The following is a 25,252-nucleotide window of genomic DNA, read 5'->3' on the forward strand; positions in this document are numbered from 1 at the left end:
AATTTGGGCCAGCACTATACATAGACCCATAGGTCTTACCCGATTAAGTGGGTTGACCCAATTGCCCAATACAATAGCCCATTTGGAGTCTTGTGACCCAGAAGTCCAACCCAATATAGTAGCCCATTACAATAGCCTTTAAATAAAATAAAAAGATTGGGCTCATATGGGGTTAGAACTTGGGACGTTCATGTCCATAAAGTGCCACCTTCAAAATTCAAACCATTCAGCTAGGCATGGTTTTATGTTTTTTTATTAAAGTTTTATTCCTCTTATGATTTATAGTGTTGTGTATTAAAACAATTGTTTCTTTAATACATGATCTTGGGAATATATTTGATTGTTTAATTCATATTATTTATATATAAATTACTTGATGCCTAGACCTAAGAATAATTAATAATACCATACATATGCTGACGTGTTTACAGTAATATCCAAGAATGCAATGTCCTTAGGTGTTTGATGTGCTGTTTCTGCTGTGAGGGCCTTGCGCATGCAGGTTTCTCCTTTGCTTTTCTTTTCTTCTAAACAAATACTTATTCATCCATAGAAACACAATGGAAATGTATTTATTATAACCAATATATTATACATGACAAGAACCTTTCGTACATGGTGCATTCAATATATAAAAAGTTTTATGCAATTTCAATTCAGTAGATGCAGAGGCATGAATATTGTCTGGAGTATCGGTGGTGCTCATGAACACCCATGACCTTGAAGAACTCCATTCACCTCGAACCATGGTGGGAGCCAAAGTACGAGCTATCCCTGGAATATTGATCTCTCCATTGTATAAGAATCTTGCAAGTCTAAGCGCCTTGTTCCAAGCACTTGTTTTGCTTGGAGTTGCATTGCCTTCGTCTGCCTCTTGCTGATGTTGATAATTCTTTAGTAAGCGGATTAATGATAGTAGAAAACAAATGGTAGAAACTGCACCAGATATAAGGTAAAGACCCCAAAAGCTCTGAAGGCTTAAATGTTCTGTACTATTAGATGTTACAATATTCACCGAACACTCATTTGAAGGAGTACTCAGCCATTTATCTTCAAGTCGTGTGAGGTTGCCATTTTCTAATAGCCTTAAAATTGATTTTGAAAAATCCTTGGCTATTGGAGAGCCTTTCTGGAATGCCTGCATGGAAGATATATATATATAAGAATTGATTCCTATAAGAGAAAAAGATGCTATTTTCTTATAAGACTACAAATTAAATGGATGATAGAAGAAAAGGTAGAGGGAAAAAGAAAGGGCAAAATGGTGTTAGTTAGATATACTCTTGTATATTTTTTTTGTTTCTTTTATATCATAGCATACACTGCAAAGATTTTTTTTTTAATTAGTATTTATTTAAATTTTGTGTCTAAACATTTGGCTACCATTATGCATGGAAAGTTTGAGAAAGATCTACAGAATTATTTCTTCCCATATTTAAATTGTCTGAAAGACATTTTCTGCTGAGAAATCTCAAAGACGTGACATTGAAGTTTACTATAGAAATTTTATGTGGAAATTGAAACGGCAAAGTTGTAGTAACTACTCACAAAGCCAAATCCTCCAAATTTATAGGTAGGTGTGGAGGCAGTGTACCCCTTGCAATGCTTGTTGATGAAATCTTTCTTATATGGAAGTTCAAGAAAGGCAGCAGTTATATCCTTCTTCTCAAATAGCCTTGTGTACTCAGATTCATTCAAAACTGTGACGATGCTCTCTGAATTGAATCCAATCACATCCTCCAGGTAATTCCTGACAAATGAATCATTATCACAACCAACTTTTGAGTTGCTGCTCTTTAGCCACTCAATATCTGTATTAACTTCTTGTAGTCTTTGCACAGTGAACATAGAAGACAGACTAGCAGTGTAGCTCGAGGTTAAGATCCACACAAGAAGGAGCCATACTACCACCACCACTCGAGTCAAGTTGCTATTAATTTTCTCTCCTGCAAAGAAAAACCATGGAGTTCACAAGCACCCGATGTTTCTGACAGAAAACTAACTGAAAATATATAAATAATCGTGTATGTTGTAATATTCAGATATTAATCATAGAATATTTCTTGTTATAGTTCTAGAAATTTGGTACTTACTGTGAGCGAAGAATAGAGAGGAGAATGTGAACCAAAACGTGGTGCCAATCTGATTCTTCCAAGGGCCACTAAATTCTGGATTGCATGGATGCTCCAAGAACCAAATTATAAGCATTGTGTAGAGCATGATGGCACCAGTCACCACCCACATTTCCCACGTGAAAGGCTTCAAAAAGATCCATGCTGTTGACTCTTCAGGTTTGGTAGGAACTATCATGGACAACCCTGACTCGGTGTAGGGCTGAGTAAAGTCCACGTATTCCAATCTGTCAGCTAATATGGTCACGTCACCAACGAGAGCATCATAAGTCTTCCATTGTTTTTGATCCACATGACAAGGGTAGTATTTATCAGAAACAAGAAATTGTATTCGGAAAATTGAAAAAACACAACAATCATCAACTGAGAAAATTCCAGTTAAGAGCAGATTTTTGCTGCTCTTCCTGCAACTTCCAAGTGTAAGAGCAGACGAAAACAACATTTCAAATTCAACACAAAAGATATAAACCAGCAGCTCAAGATCATGATAGACACATTAACTCAAACTTAAGATAGGATAGAATAACATTTTGAATTTGTAATGCTATCTTGCATCGCTATCTGATTGTGCAATCCTCTGTAAATAGTTATTTACAAATAAAAGTCGAAATCTCAACACCAAGTGTGTGAGAATGATTTCATCAAACACCTATAGTTCAGTTTATTATACCAAGGGGCTTGAGAAGATTCAGAGTTTTGAGAAACCCACATCAGAAGAAAGTCTCATCAAAAAAACATGTGAGATTTTCAATCATCAAGAAACGCTTCTCAAACAAAAGTTATCCAAATAGTTTTTCCAATTATATTTACTTTTCAATTCTCACTTTTTCCAGAACTCTGTTCGACACTCAACACACTTTTTTGAAAACTTTTGTAAATTAACAAGGAGTTTCACGAAACTGAACGGCAAAGTTGAAATTGTTACCTTGTTGAAAACTCCGTAAACCAATTCATCATAGGTGCTGTTGAAGGCCACTAATTTGTAAGGCAAATCATAATTCAAATCAGATAGCACCATCTTGAAAACTTCTATGCACCAGCCACCAATATGATCATCTTTGTTGCTGTCACTTACGTTAACAAACTTCTGGAATGACGTTCTCCCGGGAACTCCAATTATCAATGGATTCTTGACAGTAGGCATTGCCCAGCCTTTTGGTCTGTTTAAGTTCATCCCGGCGGGCCAAATTACTGGGGCAGCCAAACGTTGTCTACCTTTTTCTGTCACAAGGCCTTTTGAGAACCTATCATATGGCGTCCAAAAGTCTAATTCTTCATACCTCTTATTTCGTACATTTACAATCCTCAATTTGGGGGGAGTTTGCAACAGCTTTCCTCCTTCGAAACGTATTTCGCCGCTTAAACCAGAGAAACTGCTTGATGCTATATTCCTTAACAACATCTCTGCGCTACTGAAATTACTGATGTTGTTACTGGCCTGTGAAATGATCCTAATGCTATCATATGCTCGTAGAGCATGAATTCCCGGCTTAGGATTAGCTTCCTCTGGATACTCGGATTGGAATTCTTTTGAGAACAGGGCATAGAAATCTTTGTAAGAATCAGTACTGGTAGAATAGTAGGTCTTGATCCCTAAAGCACCTTCCATAGAGGAAATAGTAGAGTCGTCAACCGAGTTCAGGGAACTTGTTACACTGTCCGTGATAATCCAAGCTGACTCGCTCCCCATAAACCCGAGATTTTTAGCTTCTCTGAACAAATGAGTCGCCATCGACAACGATGACTGAAGAACAATAAAAACCCGAGATTTTGTTGCGTTCTGCAGCTTCAGCAGCTCGTCCAGAACAAACCGTTTCGGAGAAGACAGAGAAGAAGCTGGTGGAAGAACTAAACGATAATCAATCTCTGAATCAACATCCTGAAGAGCCTTGGATAGAAGAAGAGCTGACATCCCCGAGTCACTGGCATACGCACCATCTTCATATATCACCACAACCCTTTTCCATTGGTACACCCCAACAATATCTGCAACACATTTGATTTGTGAAGAACCGTTGTTAGCCATTTGTATTAAGAAAGGCCAACGGCGTTCCATCTGCGGTGGGGTTATGACACGAGCTGCGAATGAAATAATCGGAACTTTTTCCTTGTTTCCAACAGCAGATACGAGTGCGGCTTCCTCCCATTTGCTCATGCCAATAATTACATCCACTTTCTTTTCCTTAATGAGCTCTTCAGCTGCAGTAAAAGTAGGAGATTAATTCTCTAAATACAACAGAAATATGATATATCATCGTAAAATTTACTGACCGGCGGAAGCAACTTGAAGGGGGTCTAACTGGCCGGAGTCCTGGAAATGGAGGGACAGCTTGTTAGTCTCTGAATAGCGGTTGAAGCTTTCAGCGGCAATTTCAATGGCTATTTTCTGTTCTTTCCCGATTCGGGACGTGACATCAATGATTCCACCGATATTTGTAACTTTGGTTGCATAAGCAGCTCCACCTCCATCGGAGATTAAGAGAAGAAAAGAGATGACAAGGGGAAAGAGGTGGCAAAACTTTAGAACCATGTTACTGGCCGTAAAGAAAAAAAACCCCATTTTGGTATTTGATAATTGTGTACACAAAAGAATAAAACAACAAATAAATACAAAAGGCTCAAGCACTTATTATATATATATATATATGGACATATATGGTCGTCGAGGAATTTCGTATATATGGAAAACGCGGACCCGCGCGCCAAGGAAATGTCGGCATGGAATTTGGGATATTTTGCTTATATGGTAAAATTGGAAAAATGATTTTTATGCCTTCTAAATTTTTATAAAATTTTATTTTTTTTTTAATTTAAAATTTAAAATTAAAATAAAAAATAACTTTAAATTTTATTTTTATTTTTTAAGAAAAAGGTAACCCGCCATGGGTCTGGTGAGCCAAGACCGTGAATCACCATGAAACCCACAATAGTAATCCCGCAATGCGTTAGAGCCCAAATTTTTATTATTGTTAAATGAGAAAAGCAAAAAAGAGATAATTTTTACCATTTTCAAATTTTTATTATTATTAAATTAACGTGATAATTCATAATTAATGTAATAATTAAACAAAAACATAACTTCCAAAAGACAATATTCCAAGGTCAAATCTTTGTAAAAAGTTTTCTTCTCTACCGTTGACTACTCTTTTCCTTGAAAGTTGAAAGAGTATATAGAGATTAAAGGCTTCCTTGAAAGTGGGTTGTGTAACACTCAAGGAGTTAATTTATTAGGTGAATAAATAGTACTTTAAATATAAATAATATTTTTAAGTCAGATTAAATATATTTGAAGAATATATTTAATGTCAAATTTTATATTATCAATTTGAATTAAAAGTGGACAGTTTGAACTAGACTTTAATGCGCATTATGAATAATTTAACAATTAAGATCTAAATAGTTTAATTTATAATAAATTAGTTAAAATAGTGTGAAATTTGTATGTGAATTATACAAAAATTTAATTAATGGATCTTTAATAAAAAAATCAATAAGAAAATTTTGAAATAGGACAAGTAATAAATAAATAATGAGTTATTGATTTTTCAACTTTGGAAATTTATTGAATTTTCAAAGTCAGATAAGTTGAGACAATGGCTGATTGGCTGTACAGGATTTTAGAAAAAAAAAAAAAACAATTGTAGAATCAAAAATGCTCCTAGACCGTCAACGGATAGGAGCATTTTTTTGGGACAATCAAACATTGAGTGTCTGTATCAAACGTACAATCGCGAGGAGATCAAGAGTACAGAGTTCAACATCTAAAAGTGGATGGTGGAGATCCCTCTATCTGAGTATCACCTTGCAGAATATTATTTTCAATTTTCACTAGACACCAGAAATATCAAAGGTTGAAATAGCAACTGATATTCTTGAACGGAAGGCATTATAGTTGTTTGATAATTGATTCGGAATTTTTATTTTTTTATTTATTTTTTTATTTTTTGTGATATTTTCGATAAAAAGAGCAATATGAAAAAGTAATTATCTTTGCTGCACGCCAATTTTGAAACACAACCTTAATGAAGACAAGGTGGCCCCCATTGCATTAAGGGACTATTCCCTTGAGGCCAATACCCTTTGATACTGTTAATTTAATAATGTTACGATGGACTAGTCTTCAAGATATGATCGAGCATTTTCTCATAACTCAACTAAGTTTTTTAAGTTTTTAATATTGTCCCATTCGTTACTTAAAGCATGTCTTTTTTTGACTAAAATGGACTCACATGCTAACACATGTGGCTTTAAAATTTGGCAATGTACCCTAATCAACTTTTGAATTCATCATTGTTTAAAAAAATAAAAAATAATATTGATTAAAATTACCGCATCGATCAAAGTTATAAAAAAATTATAAGATAAAAGATAGTTTCTACCTTTTATCCCAAAGATACCAACCAAAATGTCCCAAATTCCACTCTGACATTTCCTACGCGCGGTTCAACGATTTCTCAAGTCAATACAAAGAGGGAACTGTAGATTCTAGAAGAACAATCATGTCCATATATATATGATAATTATCTTGTATTTATTTATTTATTTATTGTTTTATTCTTTCGTGTACACAATTATCAAATACCAAAAAATGGGGTTTTTTTTCTTTACGGCCAGTAACATGGTTCTAAAGTTTTGCCACCTCTTTCCCCTTGTCATCTCTTTTCTTCTCTTAATCTCCGATGGAGGTGGAGCTGCTTATGCAACCAAAGTCACAAATATCGGTGGAATCATTGATGTCACGTCCCGAATCGGGAAAGAACAGAAAATAGCCATTGAAATTGCCGCCGAAAACTTCAACCGCTTTTCAAAGTCTAACAAGCTGTCCCTCCATTTCCAGGACTCCGGCGGATTAGACCCGCTTCAAGTTGCTTCTGCTGGTCAGTAAATTTTACGATTATATATCTATTTTAACGTACACTTCTTCCATCCTGTATTTATAGAAATAATTTCTTATTTTTACTGCAGCTGAAGAGCTCATTAAGGAGAAGAAAGTGGATGTAATTATTGGCATGAACAAATGGGAGGAAGCCGCATTCGTAGCAGCTGTTGGAAACAAGGAAAAGGTTCCGATTATTTCATTTGCGGCTCCTGCCATAACCCCACCGCTGATGGAACGCCGTTGGCCTTTCTTGATACAAATGGCTAACGACGGTTCTGCCCAAATCAAATGCATTGCAGATATTGTTAAGGCGTACAAATGGAAAAGGGTTGTGCTGATATATGAAGATGACGTGTATGACAGTGACTGGGGGATGTCAGCTCTTCTTCTATCCAAGGCTCTTCAGGATGTTGATTCAGAGATCGAGTATCGTTTAGTTCTTCCACCATCTTCTCCAGAAGAGTTTGTTCTGGGCGAGCTGCTGAAGCTACGGAAAGCAACCAAATCTCGGGTTTTTATTGTTCTTCAGTCATCGTTGTCGATGGTGACTCATTTGTTCAGAGAAGCTGATAAAGTTGGACTTATAGAGAGAGACTCGGCTTGGATTATGACCGACAGTGTAACAAGTTTGCTGGACTCGGTTGACGCCTCTGTTATTTCCTCTATGCAAGGTGCTTTAGGGATCAAGACCTACTATTCTAATGCTACTGATTCTTACAAAGATTTTTATGCCCAGTTCTCAAAAATATTCCAACCCCAGTATCCAAAGCCGGGAATTCATGCTCTACGAGCATATGATAGCATTAGGGCCATTTCACAGGCCATAGAGACAAGGACGAGTAACAGCAGTAGCGCAGAGATGCTGTTAAGGAATATAGTATCAAGCAGTTTCTCTGGTTTAAGTGGCGAAATACGTTTCGAAGCAGGAAAGCCGTTGCAAACTCCCCCATTGATGTGGATTGTAAATGTGGTAGACCAGATAGATAAGAGGTATGAAGAATTTGGCCCGGGAAGTTACGCAGAAGGTAGAGAGAAAACTGCCCAACTTTTGGATGGCGCCTCAATAATTTGGCCCGGGAACTTAAGAAGAGGATCACCAAAAGGGTGGGTAATGCCTACTGCCGAGAATCCATTGAAAATTGTTGTTCCCAGTAGAACTTCATTCCAGAAGTTTGTGAAGGTAAATGACGGCAACAAAGATGATATCAAATATGGCGGTTGGTGCATTGAAGTTTTCAAGACGGTGCTATCTAATTTGAGTTATACTTTGCCGTATGAATTTATGCCGCCCTTCCACGGCGCCTACGACGAACTGGTTTACAGCGTCTCTAACAAGGTATCGACTTTGAAACTCTTTTATTATCTTTTATATAAACAATATGCTTCATCCTTAATACGTAGCGCGCACCCAGCAACATGTGCCTTCTAGTTATGATATATATTTTGGACAAATGAAATCCAATTTGATAGAGCTACCGCCAACAATCAATTTGATAGAGCTGCTGGTTTATCTCTTTGTGTTGAATTTGAAATGTTGTTTTCATCTGCTGCATTATCTGCTCTTACCCTTGGAACTTGCAGGCAGAGCAGCAAATATATGACCAAAACTAAAACCAGTTATATATAACATGGAATTTTCTCATTTGATGATTGTTATGTTTTTTCAATTTTCCGAATACAATTTCTTGTTTCTGATAAAGACTAGCTACCCTTGTCATGTGGATCAAAAACAATGGAAGACATATGATGCTGTCGTTGGTGACGTGACCATATTAGCTGACAGATTGGAATACGTGGACTTTACTCAGCCATACACCGAGTCAGGGTTGTCCATGATAGTTCCTGCAAAACCTGAAGGGACAGCATGGATGTTTTTGAAGCCTTTCACGTGGGAAGTGTGGGCGGTGACTGGTGCCATCATGCTTTACACAATGCTTATAATTTGGTTCTTGGAGCATCGATTCAATCCAGAATTTGGTGGCCCGTGGAAGAATCAGATTGGCACCACATTTTGGTTCATATTCTCCTCTTTGTTCTTCGCTCACAGTAAGAACCAAATTTCTAGAATTATGACAAGAAATATTCTATGATGCTTACCACAAAAACATATGACTTGCATTCAATAATGTTATCCAAACAACTCAATATTGTTATTAGTGTGGATGTCATTCAACTTAATTAGTAAAGTTTCTTATTGTTGGACAAAAGGGCATAGTACCTTAACAACACAATATTGCTACTCCTCTATATGAGATAGTACTTCAGAGAAATTAGTCGGAGTTTAAGGGTTAGGATGCCAGAATACTAAAAAAATTAGAAGGTTGCAGCCCTGAGTTTGTATGCATAGACACCGAGTTCAAATCGTATCTGAATTGAAAATTTACTTGTTTGTGAATCAAACACTGCATTATTTGAAGCAAAAATTTGCTGACAACATTGACCCCTGCAGGATTATGCTAAATCTAATATGATAAGGCTTTCTAATCAACAGGAGCCCCAGATATGGACTTTACTAACGTAACGCTTCATCATATTTATTCATTTCTTTATTTAGTCTAAGGTTTCTTATTTACCACTCGTAGCCTCTCGATCTATAAATATAGACCATTATAATACAGTTCATCATAGTTCAATATATTCAAGATGTAGCCCTATTGCTTCATTTGTCTCTTTCTCTCTCATATTATATGATGTCCCATTATATATTTCTATGATGACCAATTTGAAATATCTAATGAATGCTTGTGATCGAATCGAATCGTCACCTTTTTTTGCTAAGTTAGAACTGCCGGTCATGAACTTCATGTTTCTTCCTTGCAGAAGAGAAAATTAATAGCAACTTAACTCGAGTGGTGGTGGCAGTATGGCTCTTTGTTGTGTTGATCTTAACCTCAAGCTACACTGCTAGTCTATCTTCTTTGCTCACTGTGCAACGACCACAAACAGATAATACATATATCGAGTGGCTAAAGAGCAGCAACTCAACAGTTGGTTGTGATAATGATTCATTTGTCAAGAATTACCTGGAGGATGTGATTGGATTCAATTCAGAGAACATCCACACAGTTTTCAACGAATCTGAGTACACAAGTCTATTTGAGAAGAAGAACATAATTGCTGCCTTTCTTGAACTTCCATATAAGAAAGTTTTTATCAACAAGCATTGCAAGGGATACATTGCCACCACCACACCTACTACCTATAAATTTGGAGGATTTGGATTTGTGAGTAGTTACTACAACTTTGCTGCTTCAATTTCCACATAACTTCAAGTTGATCGATCGATCGATCATCCCAAATTTATATAGTAAATATTGCCAAAAAAGATTTAAAATATACCATTTGAAGATGGTAACCTAGCTCCCCAATAGCCAGTTAAAAGAATCTTTTTCTCTGATAGGTATCGATTCTTATCTTCCATGCAGGCATTCCAAAAAGGCTCCCCAATAGCTAGGGATTTTTCAGAATCAATTTTAAGGCTATTAGAAGACGGTAAGCTCACACCACTTGAAGATGAATGGTTGACTCCTTCAAATGAGTGTTCGGTGAATGGAACATCCAATAGTACAGAACATTTGAGTCTCCAGAGCTTCTGGGGTCTCTACCTTATATATGGTGTAATTTCTACCTTTTGTTTTCTACTATCATTAATCCGCTAACTAATTAAAGAGGTATCAGAGGCATACGAAGGCAATGCAACTTCAAGTAATAGAGTTGCAAGATATGTACTGTTACAATGGAGAGATCAATATTCTAGAGAGATCTTCTTTTTTGCCCTGGACAATATTCATGTCTCTGCACCTGCTGAAATTGAAATATTTGCCGTAGAACTCAATATATATATATATATATATATATATATATATATATATATATATATATGTTGAATGCACCAAGTACGAAAGCTAGGTATTAGATGAAAAATTTATGAGCTTCTTGTCTAATTGGTTATAAATAAATTTCAATTCCTTTTTTTTTTTTTTTTTTGATGAATAAGCGTTTGTGCAAACTTCTTATACCGTTCGATCTAAATTAATGAGCTCCTTTCGTTTAGCTTGTGTCGAACTTCTTGTACGTACCGTTGGATCTAAATGTTTTGAATGTCCTCATCCAGTACTCAACCAAAGAACTAGGGTTGAGCAAAACAAATAATTAGTACATAGAAAAGAGCACTTACAAGAGGATCGAGCTAGGGCATCGGCGTGGAATTTTGTATCTTTGAATTGGTCAGCTGAGAAGAAGCTAGTCGACTGAAATACGTACCTTAGACTAAGTCACCAACCAAAAGGTTATAATTAAGTACTGAAATAGGATTTGACAACATAACTTTCATCACTTGCGGAGTTACGGTGAAGTCTCTAACGCTTTGTTTGTTTCAACATAAACTGTTTTTCATTGTAAATTATTTTTAATGAAAATAAAAAATAATAATAATTTTTTTAAAATATTTTTTTAACATTTGATTATTACGAAAAAATCACTAACAACAAAAAATCATTGGTAATGAAATCTCGTCACTGGTTGACAGAATTCCGGCTACTTTTGTTGGATTCCGAACATAAAGGCTAGAATCTAGCGACAATGACCAGATTCCGGCCAATTTCTACAGAATATGGTTGCTGAAATTTGGCAACGGTAACTAGACGTAGTCGGATTCCGGCAGACCAGTGCCAGATTCCAGCACCTGTCGGATGTCAAAATTCGAGGACCTTCGTCGATAGATTCGAACCACCTGTTAAACTTCAATGTCCTGCGGTAGCAGATTCCCACAAACGACCTACAAGAACGAAGAGTTTAAATCCAAAAAATTATTTACGGTTTTTAAAACTGTAAATCGTTTTCTAAAAATTAAAGAGTCTTTTACAATCAAACTGAAAATGATTTTTGTTGACCATTATTTTCAGTTGCACTAAACATTAAAAAAATACAAAAAATATTTTATACCCAAACAAACGGAAAGGAGCATAAGTCAGAATTTTTTGGGAAATGAAAATTATTGTTTGAATGAGAGGAAACTTAATACTCTGGCTGAGATTTTTCAATGTCATGCTACAGAATGTTTTGGATTTTTCATTGTCAAACGTCTCGAATCTTTGAAAATCAAAACTTACGATCCGAATAGAAAATGAGTGGTTTGCACGGAACTGCGGGCACAGAAGCACTAGATGGTAAGATTGAAAACGAAAGGAGGGGAAAGCAAAATAGAAAATGATATTAGATAAATGTTAAATGCCTAGCTAATGTCACAACACTATACCTTTTCTTCTTCTTGTTTTTTTTTTTTTTTTTTTTTTTTATATGAAAAAGTACACTTATTTTTGTCAAATTAATATCCGATTGTCAGTTTCTCCTAAATTATCAATTACGTCAATATTCTCCTCAAATTATCAAAAATTGTTAATCTACTAAATACCAAAAAAAAAAAAAAAAACTTGTTAATGCCCTAAAGACACTATATCTTGTGGTATACACTCACTACAAAAAAAATTGTTTTTTGCCACTTGCAATTCGCCACGTGTACAGTGACTGTACACGTGGCGAACTGTTAGCCACGTGCAAGTGGCCACGTAAATAGACGTGGTGAATCCGATCAACACTAATTGCACAATTAGCCGCGTGTATTATAATACACGCGGCCAACAGTTGGCCGCGTGTATTTTTAATACGCGAGGCCAACTGTGAAATTTTTTTCTTAATATTTAATTCTGTTTTTTAATTTCTTTTTATTTAAAATATATATATATATATATATATATATATATATATTTTTACTAAAATTCTCCAAAATTATTTTATCTAAAAATATCACAAAATCAAATTACACAAATTAATCAAAACAACAATATTTAAAAATTTGAATACCATGCACTACTAAATGTATTCGTTACTAACAACAAATACTTACACAACAATATTAACAAATTTAAAAATCTTGATCTAATAAAGTTATTCGTTACTAACAAAAAAAAATACACAAAATATCTACAAATCTGGAGGACGTCGCTGCGGATCACGAGGTGCAGTCCCGGGCGTGAACTCGCCAACCGGCGATTGTCCCGCAAGAGATGGTGTAACGGGCGATGGAGACACGAGAGGGGATTGTTGGCTCAGCAATTGTCCAACAGGCGACACCGGACCAATCATTGTCGCATTACCTGCAAGTAAAAAAAATAATTAACCTATATAATATTATATGCAAATTTAAACAAGTAATGAGAACAAATTAAAAATAAACCTAAGTGTATACATAATATGAACCATACCTGCAAGCGCACTACTAACAGACGACGTACTACCTACGTGTGCAGGTGAAGACTGCTGAGCACCAGGGCATACGAACGATAATCCTGTAGAGGACATGAAGGCCTCAACCTGTCGCATGCGCTGCTCCACAGCATCCAACTGTCGTAGGCGCTGCTCCATGCTGTCAGCCCGCTCTCTCTCGGCCCGCACTATGCCCTCCAACCCGTCATTCCTCTCTCTCTCTCGGCCCGTAACATGATATCCATCTCCGCAATTTTGTTGGCAGCCCAATCCTGAGACGTGCCCTCGGCCGGTCCCCCCCCGTGTGCGGGCCCTATACGAGAAACAAGTCCCGCGAACATGAGTAACGTTCGGCCCAACCTGCCGAACCCTACCCCCATACTCGGGTCGCCCAACTGCCTGCTCGTACGCGTCGCCAGGTGCCCAACGCACCGTATCTGATGAAACGGATTCCGTGGCAGCAGGATCAGTGGACAAACTCTGTGTCATTCGCTCATGTACGTCGTCAACATACAATACACTGATAATTAATAAATACTTTATCACACGCATAACTAATAAATATTAATAACATAGAACAGTAGCTTACGCATAGGTCCCGTGTCCGCTCGTTCAGATAAGTGCCGTCATTCCTTGTGTGCGTCTTCACAAACGACTCGGTGCGAGTGGGGGGCATGCCAGCTGTAGATGCTTGTCGCCATACAGTATAAATATATAACAAACATTGGATATTCATTTAATGTTAAGAAAGAACAAACACAAACAAATAAGAATTAAAACATTTACATATTGTTTCATACATCATCGTGATTAAATCTGGCATAACTTTTGAACCCCAGACTATGGGGGATGTCATTCTGCTCCCGCAGCCGCTTCATTCGTTCAGACCTCGCCTTTGCATTGAACATTCCGAAAATAAATGTAAGAATTGACACACTTAATTACTTATGTGCTATGATTAAATGAACTGTTTATTAAAAAAACACAACATTATAGTAATACATTCAAAGACCTACATACCTGATTTCTTTTTGTGCACCACTCGTGCAGTACGTCCTCCATATCCGTTCGGTCAAACTTATCAAAAAACGTATCTGGCATTCTCGCACGTATTGTCAATGGCGTGTCACCGGCTCGAATATTTAGCTGGGTCCTCAACTTCGACTTCCACGAACGGTGCTTACGGCCCATATCACCCCAGAATTCATTCTGTGCGAGACGCTGGTCGACGGATACGGGTACATAAAATTCTTGCTGCACATTCAATTTAAGGATTAATTTTAGCAGTTCAACAAAAACTTAATCTTAACTTTAATTTCACTAAATACATATATTAGTTTCATACACATACCATTATGGCATCCCACATAGCTCGCTTAATCTGCTTATCTACCTTTGCTCATTCGTCCCGCAAGTGAATGTGGGACCCGCTCCGTAAAAGCTTGCTCGCAGCCCGTCTATAACGATTGCATGCTCGTCCCACGGGTTGTGTTGCAGCATTGTACTGCAACACAACTTTCTTCTCCCTCGGGAGCACCCAATTTCTCTCTGGGTCCTTAATCACCTCAAAATAGATGCTCCCGTCTGGGTTATACCCTAGTCAATAAATATAAAACGTTAATATATTAACACTAAATAACTTAATTATATTAATAAATTAAAAATTCAATTTAAATATTATACGAACTTACTAAATTAAAATATAATGATGTATAAAAATGTACTTACCCATCAGCCGAATATGGTCGATCGCTATGCGCTCGGTCGCTGGGTCGCCAGCATGCTCCTCGCCTACCTCATCTGCCGGGTGAGGCTCATCATGCTGATCGTCATCCAAAGACATATCCTGGAGGACATCATGGGCCAACTGATCAAGACCCAACATCACATCGTCCCCCTCATGGGGCATCTGGCTCTCCCCCATATCTGGGTCCTGACGTTCCCCAGAAAGCGGCAACTGGCTCTGTCCATAAACAGGCACCTGACTCTCCCCAGGTGCCGGGCCCTGGCCCCCTGCCGGTGCCGACATCTGTCCCGACCGCATAGTCGGCATAAGCATCCCCCCCCCGCTGTGACAGCAGGAATCTGTCATCCTGAGTCTCACTATCAGGGTTGACTGGCATAGGTGGTGTAAGGGGATATGGATAGTACAACGGGAATCTGCTCAGATCATGACACTCTGGCGCCCACCATCGATCAATATGACCCGGTGAGGTCATCCCCAACTGTGAGAACGTCGTGTATGGAGAAGGAGAATATCCAGCTGAGCTCGTCTGGCCGAGATCTGACCTGCTCATCCCCGCCGTACCCGGGGGCAATGGTCTATAAACGGCGTCCGGGTGGTGTGGCCACGGTGTAGTCTGTAGTGCCGCTGACATCGTCGGTGTGGACGTAGGCGGGTATGGAGAAGGAGAATATCCAGTTGCGCTCGTCTGCCCGGGATCTGACCTACTCATCCCCGCCGTACCCGGGGGCAATGGTCTATAAACGGGGTCCGGGTGGTGTGGCCAGGGTGTGGTATGTAGTGCCGCTGACATCGCCGGTGTGGATGTAGTCGTGCAAGGTACGGGTAGGCGTGGTCCACGATGTGCGCAAGTAAGGGGTCTCTGGTCCATCGAAAACTGCGAACAAAAATGTAGACAAATTATTTGAAATTCGTATTAGTTTTGATATTAAAAAAGAATATGCATATTATACAATGAGCTCTATGCAAAATAAGAAAGTATTTTGAGTTTAAGCGAATTGTACCAACAATAAATATAGCAATCATTGTATAACAGGAGCTTCAATCGGATCAATGTCGGGCCTGTCGTGATCGAATTCATGATTCATATCATGCAGGTCATCAGTGGGTAGTACGAGCGGTACACATTCGTGATATGCATTATCTGCATCACTACTCCCTTCCCCCTGACCAACATCGTACACGTTGCGCGGTTTAGTCCTCACGGCACAAACCCAGTTTGGGTTCCTTCCATCCTCGACATAAAACGCTTGGTCTACCTGAGATGTAAACACGTAAGGCTCGTCAGTAAGCAGTTCTCCCATGTGGACGAGGTGAGTGAAGTTGACAAACGCTAGGCCATAATCGTCGACTCTGAATCCTCTGTCCATCGTGGGGTCCGCCCAATTGCACTTAAATAGGACGTACGTGGTCCTATCGTAGTACTCGACCTCAACTACATCGGTTAATTGCCCGTAGTAGGTTTCGCATTCAACGGTTGCCACACATACGTCGCTGTTCTGAGTCCTCCTTCCCACATCATGGGCTAGCGTGCGGAACAGTTTCCCGTTTACCACGTATCTGTTATACTTCACTGCTGTCTCCTTCAACCCTCTACTGCGCATAACCAATTTCTGCCCCAATTCCTCCCTACGTTGATCGTCAAGGCCATCAACCTATGTTATCATTTCATATATTAAAAGAATACATCGGTTAATAGCGGCATATTGTCGAACCCTATCTTAAAATGACATTGAACATAGGTAAATATTATATACCAAAATACCACTATTTCCTTACATATGCGCGGTACCACTCGCAGAACTGCTCATGATGTTGGGCTTCAATTAGAGCGTCCGTGATGCGACCCCTAACGCATGATCGCCTAATAGCGTCTTTGTGCATCCTACATTCAGCGGATATAATTAAAAAACTAATTATTATCAATTATATCATTTGAATCTGGTTCAATATGTAAACACTACTTACATCCACAAATTGAGAAACTCTTCAGAGTTGAACACAATATAACGATGAATCTGATGCATCGTCAACCGGTTCAACCTAACTCGCGTTCCCGCCCCTTGGAACCATCAGGATTTCTCAAAGGTCTATTGTGGAAGGTTGGTGCATTTTCTAGATATCTCGAACAGAACGTTACTAGCTCGGTCGCTATGTAACCTTCTGCAATGCACCCCTCAGGAGCCGCTTTGTTGCACACATTCGACTTGAAACCCCCAAGACTCCTGGTGCACACACATAAACATTAAGGGCTTGTCCCCGTTTAATGCCACGAGTTACATGAAAATATATATATATATATATATATATATATATATATATATATATATATATATATATATATATATATATATATATATATATATATATATATATATATATTTCTGCGAAATTTTACCTCTCTGTCGGGTACATCCACTTATATTGAATGGGTCCGCCGAGTCTACACTCGCGCACAAGATGCACGACCAAGTGGACCATGCTAGTAAAAAACCCAGGAGGAAATACCTGTTCCAGCTTGCATAGTGTGATACAGACGTCACCTTGCAGTCTGTCCATCTCAGCTTGAGTTAGCTTGGTCGAGCATATGCCTCTGAAAAATGCTGACATCTCAACGATAGGTCTGACAACTTTGTCTGGCAGTGAATGACGCAATGCAATTGGTAGAAGCTGCTGCATCAGTATGTGGCTGTCATGACTTTTTAACCCTGAAATTGTACGGTCCTTCATCCGAACACACCGTGAAATGTTCGATGCATATCCGTCTGGAACTCTCACATTTCGAAGAACCTTTAAAAAGCTTTTTTTATCCTCCCTGGACATCGTGTGACAAGCAGCGGGTATATATGTTTTACCGTTTGCGGCGGTGAACGGATGCAATTTAGGTCTCAACCCCATCTCCTGCAAATCCAGCCGAGCTGCCAAGTTGTCCTTCGTTTTCCCTTTGATGTCCAAAATAGTGCCAAGTATATTGTCCATGACATTTTTCTCTATGTGCATGACATCAAGATTGTGCCGAAGCAAATTGTCCTTCCAGTACGGCAATCTAAAGAAAATACTTTTCTTCTTCCACACAACATCATCAGCACCCCGTGCACCCGTCTTCCGCTTCTTCCGTCTCGTCTTACCCGCGTTCTCATCCCTAAACGCAACTCCGTCCAACTGTTGGAGGATCTCGTCCCCGCAAGGCACATCAGGAGCACATTCTAACTCCTCAGTCCCATCAAACGTTCTTCTGTTCAGCCGCCACAGATGTTCAGTTGGCAAGTACCTCCTGTGTCCCATGTAACAAAATTTACAACCGTTCTTCAAATGTTTAGAACGTGTCGAATACATGCAACAAGGACATGCCTTCACACCTTTGTTAGGCCAACCGGATAAATCTGCATACGCCGGGAAGTCGTTTATTGTCCACATCAACTGAGCTCGCATATTGAAATTCTCCATCTTCGCAGCATCTAGTGTTCGTACCCCTACATCCCACAGCTCCAACAGCTCATCAATCAGTGGCTGAAGGTAGACGTCGATATCCATACCAGGTGAGCTCGGTCTGGGGATAACCAGTGACAGGATGAACGACGTCTGTTTCATGCACATCCAAGGGGGCAAATTATACGGTACAAGCAATACGGGCCATGTGCTGTGGGATGTACTCATGTTCCCAAATGGATTGAATCCATCTGCTGTCAGTCCAAGCCGCACGTTCCTACTGTCTGCCATGAAATCCGGATGTAGAGTGTCGAACGATCTCCATGCCTCACCGTCTGCGGGGTGCCTCAATACGCCGTCCCTAGTGCGCCATTCTGCATGCCATCTCATATTGTGCGCAGTGTGCTCTGACATGAATAACCTCTGTAGCCGTGGGATGAGTGGAAACCATCTCAACACCTTCACTGGACGTTTTTTCCTCGACGATATTACCTCACCATCCTGATCTAAATGTATATCAGCCATCCACTTAGATTCTCCACATACGGTGCAAGTATCTAGGTCTTTATTGTCTTTCCAGAATTACATACAATCATTACGGCACGCCGGAATCTTCTCATACCCGAGACCCATGGAACTGAGGAATTTCTTCGCCTCGTACGTATTAACCGGCAAGGCCTCATCGCAAGGAGGCAATAACTGACTGACAAGCTCAAAAATATCAGAAAAAATCTTGTTACTAATACCTCCAATGCACTTCAAGTTGTAGAAATGTACAGTTGCACTCAATTTACTGTGCTTTGTACCGGGGTGAAGTGGCTTGTCGGCAGTCTTCAACAACTCAAGGTACTTCAATGTGTCCCTTACAGGGGTTCCTTCATTTACTTCTCCGGGCTGGCCAACATGATCGGTTTCACCTACTTCGTGCACGCCGAAGGCGTCACGCAACATGGCGTGCATGTCACCACCTTGTTCCAGGTCTCCGCCTTGTTCTGTGACTTCTACAGGTTCAATGCCACGGGGAGCCATATCTGTGACAATGGGATGGTCGTGACCCCAAACAGGTTCAGCAGGGTTTAGGGTAGTCTCACCGTGCATATACCAGAAACCGTATCTCGTGGACATTCCCTTCCCCCCTGTCAGGTGGGCAAGAACGTAATCTGGGGGGTGCCGTTGGTTATTCCGGCAGTACTTACATAGGCAGTAAATTTTGCCATCAGCAGCCCTACAGTTACGAACGGCGAATGCCACGGACGCTATACACCCGTCGTTATACTGTGTCGTACCCCTAGGTGCTGACATCCACGACTTGTCCATATTCCTCTGTACGTGAGTTAACAGTCTGAAACGAAATATGTTATTTGATTACAGCAAATAAAGTGCTTGTTTGTTTAATATTTGTTTTAAACAGTTAACTCAAAGTATCGTTTTTTCATATTTTTTTAGGGTTTAGGGTTTTTTCTTTTTAGGTTTTAAGGTTAGGGTTTAGGTTTTTAAGGGTTTAGTTTTTAGGGTTAGGGTTTAGGGTTTAGGTTTTAATATTTGTAGGGTTTAGGGTTTTTAGGGTGTAGGGTTTTAGGGTTTAGGGTTTAACTAAAATAAAATAGTAATAAAAAAAATAATAATAATAAAAAAAAGATCTCGAACCTTTTTCTTTTATATTTTTTAATATTCTTCTTTCTTTTTTTAGGGTTTAGGGTTTTTGTTTTTTTTTTTTTAGGGTTTAGGGTTTTAGGTTTTTAGGGTTTAGTTTGTAGGGTTAGGGTTTGGGTTTACCTCACCATAAAAAAGTAATTAAAAAAAAAGAGATCTCTCCCTTTTTTATTTTTTTATTTTTTAATATTCTTCTTTCTTTATTTAGGGTTTAGGGTTTTAAGGTTTCTTTTTTTAGGGTTTAGGGTTAAAAAGGTTAGGGTTTAGGTTTTTAGGGTTCTAGTTTTTAGGGTTTGGGTTTTAAGGTTAGGGTTTAGGTTGTTAGGGTTTAGTTTTTAGGGTTAGGGTTAAAAAGGTTAGGGTTTAGGTTTTTAAGGTTTAGTTTTTAGGGTTAGGGTTAAAAAGGTTAGGGTTTATGTTTTTAGGGTTCTAGTTTTTAGGGTTTGGGTTTTAAGGTTAGGGTTTAGGTTGTTAGGGTTTAGTTTTTAAGGTTAGGGTTTTAAGGTTAGGATTTAGGGTTTACCTCACCATAAAAAAGTTATAAAAAAAAAAAAAAAAGATCGGTCTCTTTTTTCTTTTATGTTTTTTAATATTCTTCTTTCTATTTTTAGGGTTTAGGGTTTTAAGGTTAGGGTTTAGGTTTTTAGGGTTTAGTTTTTAGGGTTAGGGTTTTAAGGTTAGGGTTTAGGTTGTTAGGGTTTAGTTTTTAGGGTTTAGGTTTTGAAGGTTTAGTTTTTAGGGTTAGGGTAAAAAGGTTAGGGTTTAGGTTTTTAGGGTTAGGGTTTTAAGGTTAGGGTTTAGGGTTTAAGGTTTAGTTTTTAGGGTTAGAGTTTTAAGGTTAGGGTTTAGGTTGTTCGGGTTTAGTTTTTAAGGTTAGGTTTTTAAGGTTAGGGTTTAGGGTTTACCTCACCATAAAAAAGTTAGGGGTAATTACCTTTTTCCCCCATGAACTACCAAAAAATGCGCAATGCCCCAATGAACTACCAACTCGACCAAAATAGAGCATTCAACTACCAAAGACAACTATTTTCCCCCCTTCCGTCAGTCAAAGGGGTTAAAACAAACGGTCAACGGGTCATGTGCCGTTTTATATGGGGGCATGTTGGAAGATGATGGTAGTTCATGGGGGGAAAAGAGGAAGATGGTGGTAGTTCATAGGGGGAAAAGATGAAGAAAATGAGGGTAAAACAGCGTGTGACTGACGGAAGGGGGGAAAATGGTTATCTTTGGTAATTGAATGCTCTATTTTGGTCGAGTTGATAGTTCATGGGGGCATCGCGCATTTTTTGGTAGTTCATGGGGGAAAAGGTAATTACCCCAAAAAGTTATAAAAAAAAAAAAAAAAAGAAAGAAAAAATGATCGGTCTCTTTTTTCTTTTATGTTTTTTAATATTCTTCTTTCTATTTTTAGGGTTTAGGGTTTTAAGGTTAGGGTTTAGGTTTTTAGGGTTTAGTTTTTAGGGTTAGGGTTAAAAAGGTTAGGGTTTAGGTTTTGAAGGTTTAGTTTTTAGGGTTAGGGTTTTAAGGTTAGGGTTTAGGTTTTAGGGTTTAAGGTTTAGATTGTTAAGGTTTAGTTTTTAGGGTTAGGGTTTAGGTTTTGAAGGTTTAGTTTTTAGGGTTAGGGTTAAAAAGGTTAGGGTTTAGGTTTTTAGGGTTAAGGTTTTAAGGTTAGAGTTTAGGGTTTAGGGTTTAAGTTTTAGGGTTTTAAGGTTAGGGTTTAGGTTTTTAGGGTTTAGTTTTTACAGTTTAGTTTTTAGGGTTAGGGTTTTAAGGTTAGGATTTAGGGTTTAGGGTTTAGGTTTTAGGGTTTTAAGGTTAGGATTTAGGTTTTTAGGGTTAGGGTTTTAAGGTTAGGGTTTAGGGTTTAACTAAAATAAAAAAGTAATAAAAAAATATAAAAAAAAATCTCACTCTTTTGTAGGGTTTAGGGTTTTTAGGGTGTACGGTATTTTGGGTTAGGGTTTAGGGTTTATGGTTTTTGATTGTTTTTTAAAGTATAAAGCTTAGGGGTTTGGTTTTGAGATTAGAGTATAGGGATTTTTATATTAGTTTTGATTTAGGGTTTAGGGTTTATTGTTTAGACCTTTGTTATAAATTGAATAATAAAAGAAATTATTATAAATGGTAGAAGGTGGCCAAATTTAATTTTCTGTATCTATCCAATAATTGTTGGATACGATCATTTTATTATAAAATGATGGCGAGTTTACTTTGAAATGTTTTTTTTTTTTGTTTGTAAAAAAATTACCTGAAAATGAACAATTAAACTTTTTTTTTTTTGTTCTTAAAAAACCCAAAAATTGTTGAAATAGTACCGCATACTTATTTATATTTTATTGGTTTGCATCATTGATTTTATGATGAAGTTAATAAAATAATGGTGAGATTGTTTAATCTGTTCAAATGTTTTAGCATAAATTGCCACAAATAATAATCCACACACCAATTCGTAGTGCAGTAAAACATATTACAAAAAAGAAAAATAACACAACTGTACGAATATTTTTCATGCATAACGACCAACCACATCAAAACACATAAAATTACACAACAATAGATATTCAAACCCAACAAAATTAACAGCATTGCATAGACCATTATTAATTGCTAAATCCACAATTATTATATGAAACTATTAAAACAATTAGAAACAGATTTTAAACAAATTAATTTAAATGCACCAAGTTTATTATAGCCAAAAATAAAGAAAAAAAATTAATGCTAAAATTACTCACAAATATTTTTTTTTGGTGTATTTTATGCTCCTTAGCCAAAATGTACCTGCATTAAAACATATTAGTCCCAAAATAATATCCCAAAACAAGTCCCAAAATAGCAATCACGTACAAGGCAGAGAGAGAGAGAGAGAGAGAGACACACAGACCGGGAGAGGTTTCAGAGAGAGAGAGAGATGTAGAGAGAGATAGAGATAGAGAGATGGATGTAGAGAGAGAGGTCCGGACCTAGGGTTAGGGTTCCTACTGTGGTTCGGTTAGAGAGAGAGAGAGATAGAGAGAGAGAGAGAGAGCTAGAGAGAGAGACAGAGAGATAGAGAGAGAGAGAGAGAGAGAGAGATGTAGAGAGAGATAGAGACAGAGAGACGGATGTAGAGAGAGAGAGGTCCGGACCTAGGGTTAGGGTTCCTGGTTCGGTTAGAGAGAGAGAGAGAGAGAGAGAGCTAGAGAGAGAGACAGAGAGATAGAGAGAGAGAGAGAGAGAGAGAGAGAGAGAGAGAGAGAGCATGCACCTATAAGTTGGTGCACGCGTGGTGCAGTGACGGCCGGAGAGGGAGCTGGCCGGAGAAGACAGCGAAGGGCGGTGGTCGGTGCGGACGTCCGTGATCGACAGAGACGGAGAGGGAGAGAGAGAGAGAGAGAGAGAGAGAGAGAGAGCTGAGTGAGAGAGAGAGAGCTGAGTGAGAGAAATGAGTGGATCGAGGGTAGCTTCCTCTAGAAGCTACCCTTTTTTTTTTATTTAAAAAATAGGCCAGGTGGCGCGCGGGAGGCGTAATGCCACACGGCCAATTAGAGACGTGTATACTAATACACGTCTCTATCTGTTTTTTTTTTTTTTTTTTTTTGAAAAACGAAAAATTATATATATATATAAATATATATTTGTATTTGTAAACACAAACACAAACACAAACCCTAATCCGACCCTAAGTGTATGTAATATATATAGTGTTAAGGTTTACATAAACTCTAACCCATAAAACTAAACCCTAAACGATAACCCTAAAACTAATTCTTAAACCCTAAGTCTGTGTTAAGGTTCATATATATATATATATATATATAGGTCCTATATATGTATAGGGTTAGGGTTTTATTAGATTAGTATTCCATTAACGCAAATCCTAATTAGAGTTAGGGTTTACTTATAAGTATACCATATATATGTAAAGTACTCAACATGTAAAACGTAAATATACTATAAACATATTGCACGTAGCCCATAACCCCTAACCCTATGTCTATATACTATATATAGCCATAAACCCTAACCTTAAGTGTATGTACTTTGTTATGTTGCATTTTTTTTTTTTGTTCCTCGCCGTATAATTATGCATATATATATAGCACAAATTTAGTTTAATTATGCATTTAGTACTCTATATAAACATAAACCTTAACACTAAGTGTATATACCTATTATATATATCTATAAACCCTAACCCTAAGTGTATATACTATATATAGCTATACTGTATATAGCTATATAAGTATACTATATATATATATATATATATAGCCATAAACCCCAATGTTAGGGTATATACAAGTAACTATAAAGGTATATAATTTCGGCACGCCGTTTACATGCATGTATGCATGCATGCATGCATATATTATATATATGTATATACAAATATGACAAGATAGTTTTGAAATACAAATACAAATACAAATACAAACACAAACACATGCAACCCTAAGTGTATGTACTGTACAAATTGCTAAACCCTAAGCCATAAAACTAAACCGTAAACTATAAATTAAAACTAAATCCTAACCCTAAGTATATATATATATATATATATATATATATATATATATATATATATATATATACTATACCAAACTCTGACCATAAAATTGAACCCTAAAACCCATAATCTTAACCCTAATCTTAAGTGTATGTACCATATGTAAGCCATAAACCCTAACCTTAACCTAATATTAAGTGTATGTACTATATGTAAGCCACAAACCCTAACCTTAACCCTAACCCTAAATATATATACTATATATATAGTTATAAACCCTAACTCTAGGATCAAATGATAGTTCGACTAAGTTTTGAACATTGAACTGGATCAAATGATAGAGGCATGCAATTTTATACTTGTGTAAGGTATGCTATAATGATCGGGACCACAAGGCCAACACATTCAGATGGATGTTCTACGAACCTTAACCCTGAGAGTATGTACTACACATACAATAAATTAAGTCCTAACGCATAAACCATATTCAAGAAACTCAACCTGCATGTAAACCCTAAAACATAACCATAAGTACAATACATACTAAATATAGCACAAATTTATTGTTGGGGTATATAATAAGAATTTTTTATATAAATAAATTCAAAAAAAATTAAATACAAGTAGTGTACAAAACTAATTAGTTTATAAACTCTAATTTG

General features: G+C 37.7%; 2 protein-coding genes across 3 annotated transcripts; one reads left to right on the forward strand and one right to left on the reverse strand.

Annotated features, from left to right (window-relative positions):
* Positions 1 to 552: 552 nt before the first annotated feature.
* On the reverse strand, positions 553 to 4,691 carry LOC133867658 (glutamate receptor 2.7-like). The gene is made up of 5 exons (XM_062304412.1): positions 4,404 to 4,691; positions 3,058 to 4,331; positions 2,094 to 2,403; positions 1,549 to 1,946; positions 553 to 1,138 (listed from the first exon to the last, which is right to left on the reverse strand). Exons 1-5 carry the CDS (start codon positions 4,660 to 4,662, stop codon positions 590 to 592), a joined length of 2,790 nt encoding a protein of 929 aa, XP_062160396.1. The 5' UTR covers positions 4,663 to 4,691; the 3' UTR covers positions 553 to 589.
* A 2,029-nt stretch (positions 4,692 to 6,720) lies between these two features.
* Positions 6,721 to 10,837, forward strand: LOC133867745 (glutamate receptor 2.7-like). Of its 2 annotated transcripts, none has more exons than XM_062304512.1 (5): positions 6,721 to 7,009; positions 7,098 to 8,347; positions 8,751 to 9,057; positions 9,832 to 10,235; positions 10,437 to 10,837. In XM_062304512.1, the coding sequence occupies exons 1-5, from the start codon at positions 6,721 to 6,723 to the stop codon at positions 10,668 to 10,670; spliced, it is 2,484 nt and encodes an 827-aa protein (XP_062160496.1). In that variant the 3' UTR covers positions 10,671 to 10,837. The 2 variants fall into 2 exon arrangements, with proteins under 2 accessions (XP_062160496.1, XP_062160497.1); XM_062304513.1 differs by having other exon boundaries at positions 10,412 to 10,599.
* The last annotated feature ends 14,415 nt before the right edge of the window (positions 10,838 to 25,252 follow it).

This window comes from Alnus glutinosa, chromosome 5 (assembly GCF_958979055.1).
Source record: "Alnus glutinosa chromosome 5, dhAlnGlut1.1, whole genome shotgun sequence".
Classification (NCBI taxonomy): domain Eukaryota; kingdom Viridiplantae; phylum Streptophyta; class Magnoliopsida; order Fagales; family Betulaceae; genus Alnus; species Alnus glutinosa.

Excerpts from the sequence above, each read along its gene's own strand:
- LOC133867745 (XM_062304512.1), top strand. The coding sequence starts at position 6,721 with ATGGGGTTTTTTTTCTTTACGGCCAGTAACATGGTTCTAAAGTTTTGC. Across the intron at positions 8,348-8,750 it reads TTTACAGCGTCTCTAACAAG|ACATATGATGCTGTCGTTGG; the intron begins GTATCGACTTTG and ends AAACAATGGAAG. Across the intron at positions 9,058-9,831 it reads CTCTTTGTTCTTCGCTCACA|AAGAGAAAATTAATAGCAAC; the intron begins GTAAGAACCAAA and ends TCTTCCTTGCAG.
- LOC133867658 (XM_062304412.1), bottom strand. The coding sequence starts at position 4,662 with ATGGTTCTAAAGTTTTGCCACCTCTTTCCCCTTGTCATCTCTTTTCTT. Across the intron at positions 4,332-4,403 it reads CCTTCAAGTTGCTTCCGCCG|CTGAAGAGCTCATTAAGGAA; the intron begins GTCAGTAAATTT and ends CTTTTACTGCAG. Across the intron at positions 1,947-2,093 it reads CTCTCTATTCTTCGCTCACA|GAGAGAAAATTAATAGCAAC; the intron begins GTAAGTACCAAA and ends TTTTCTTTGCAG.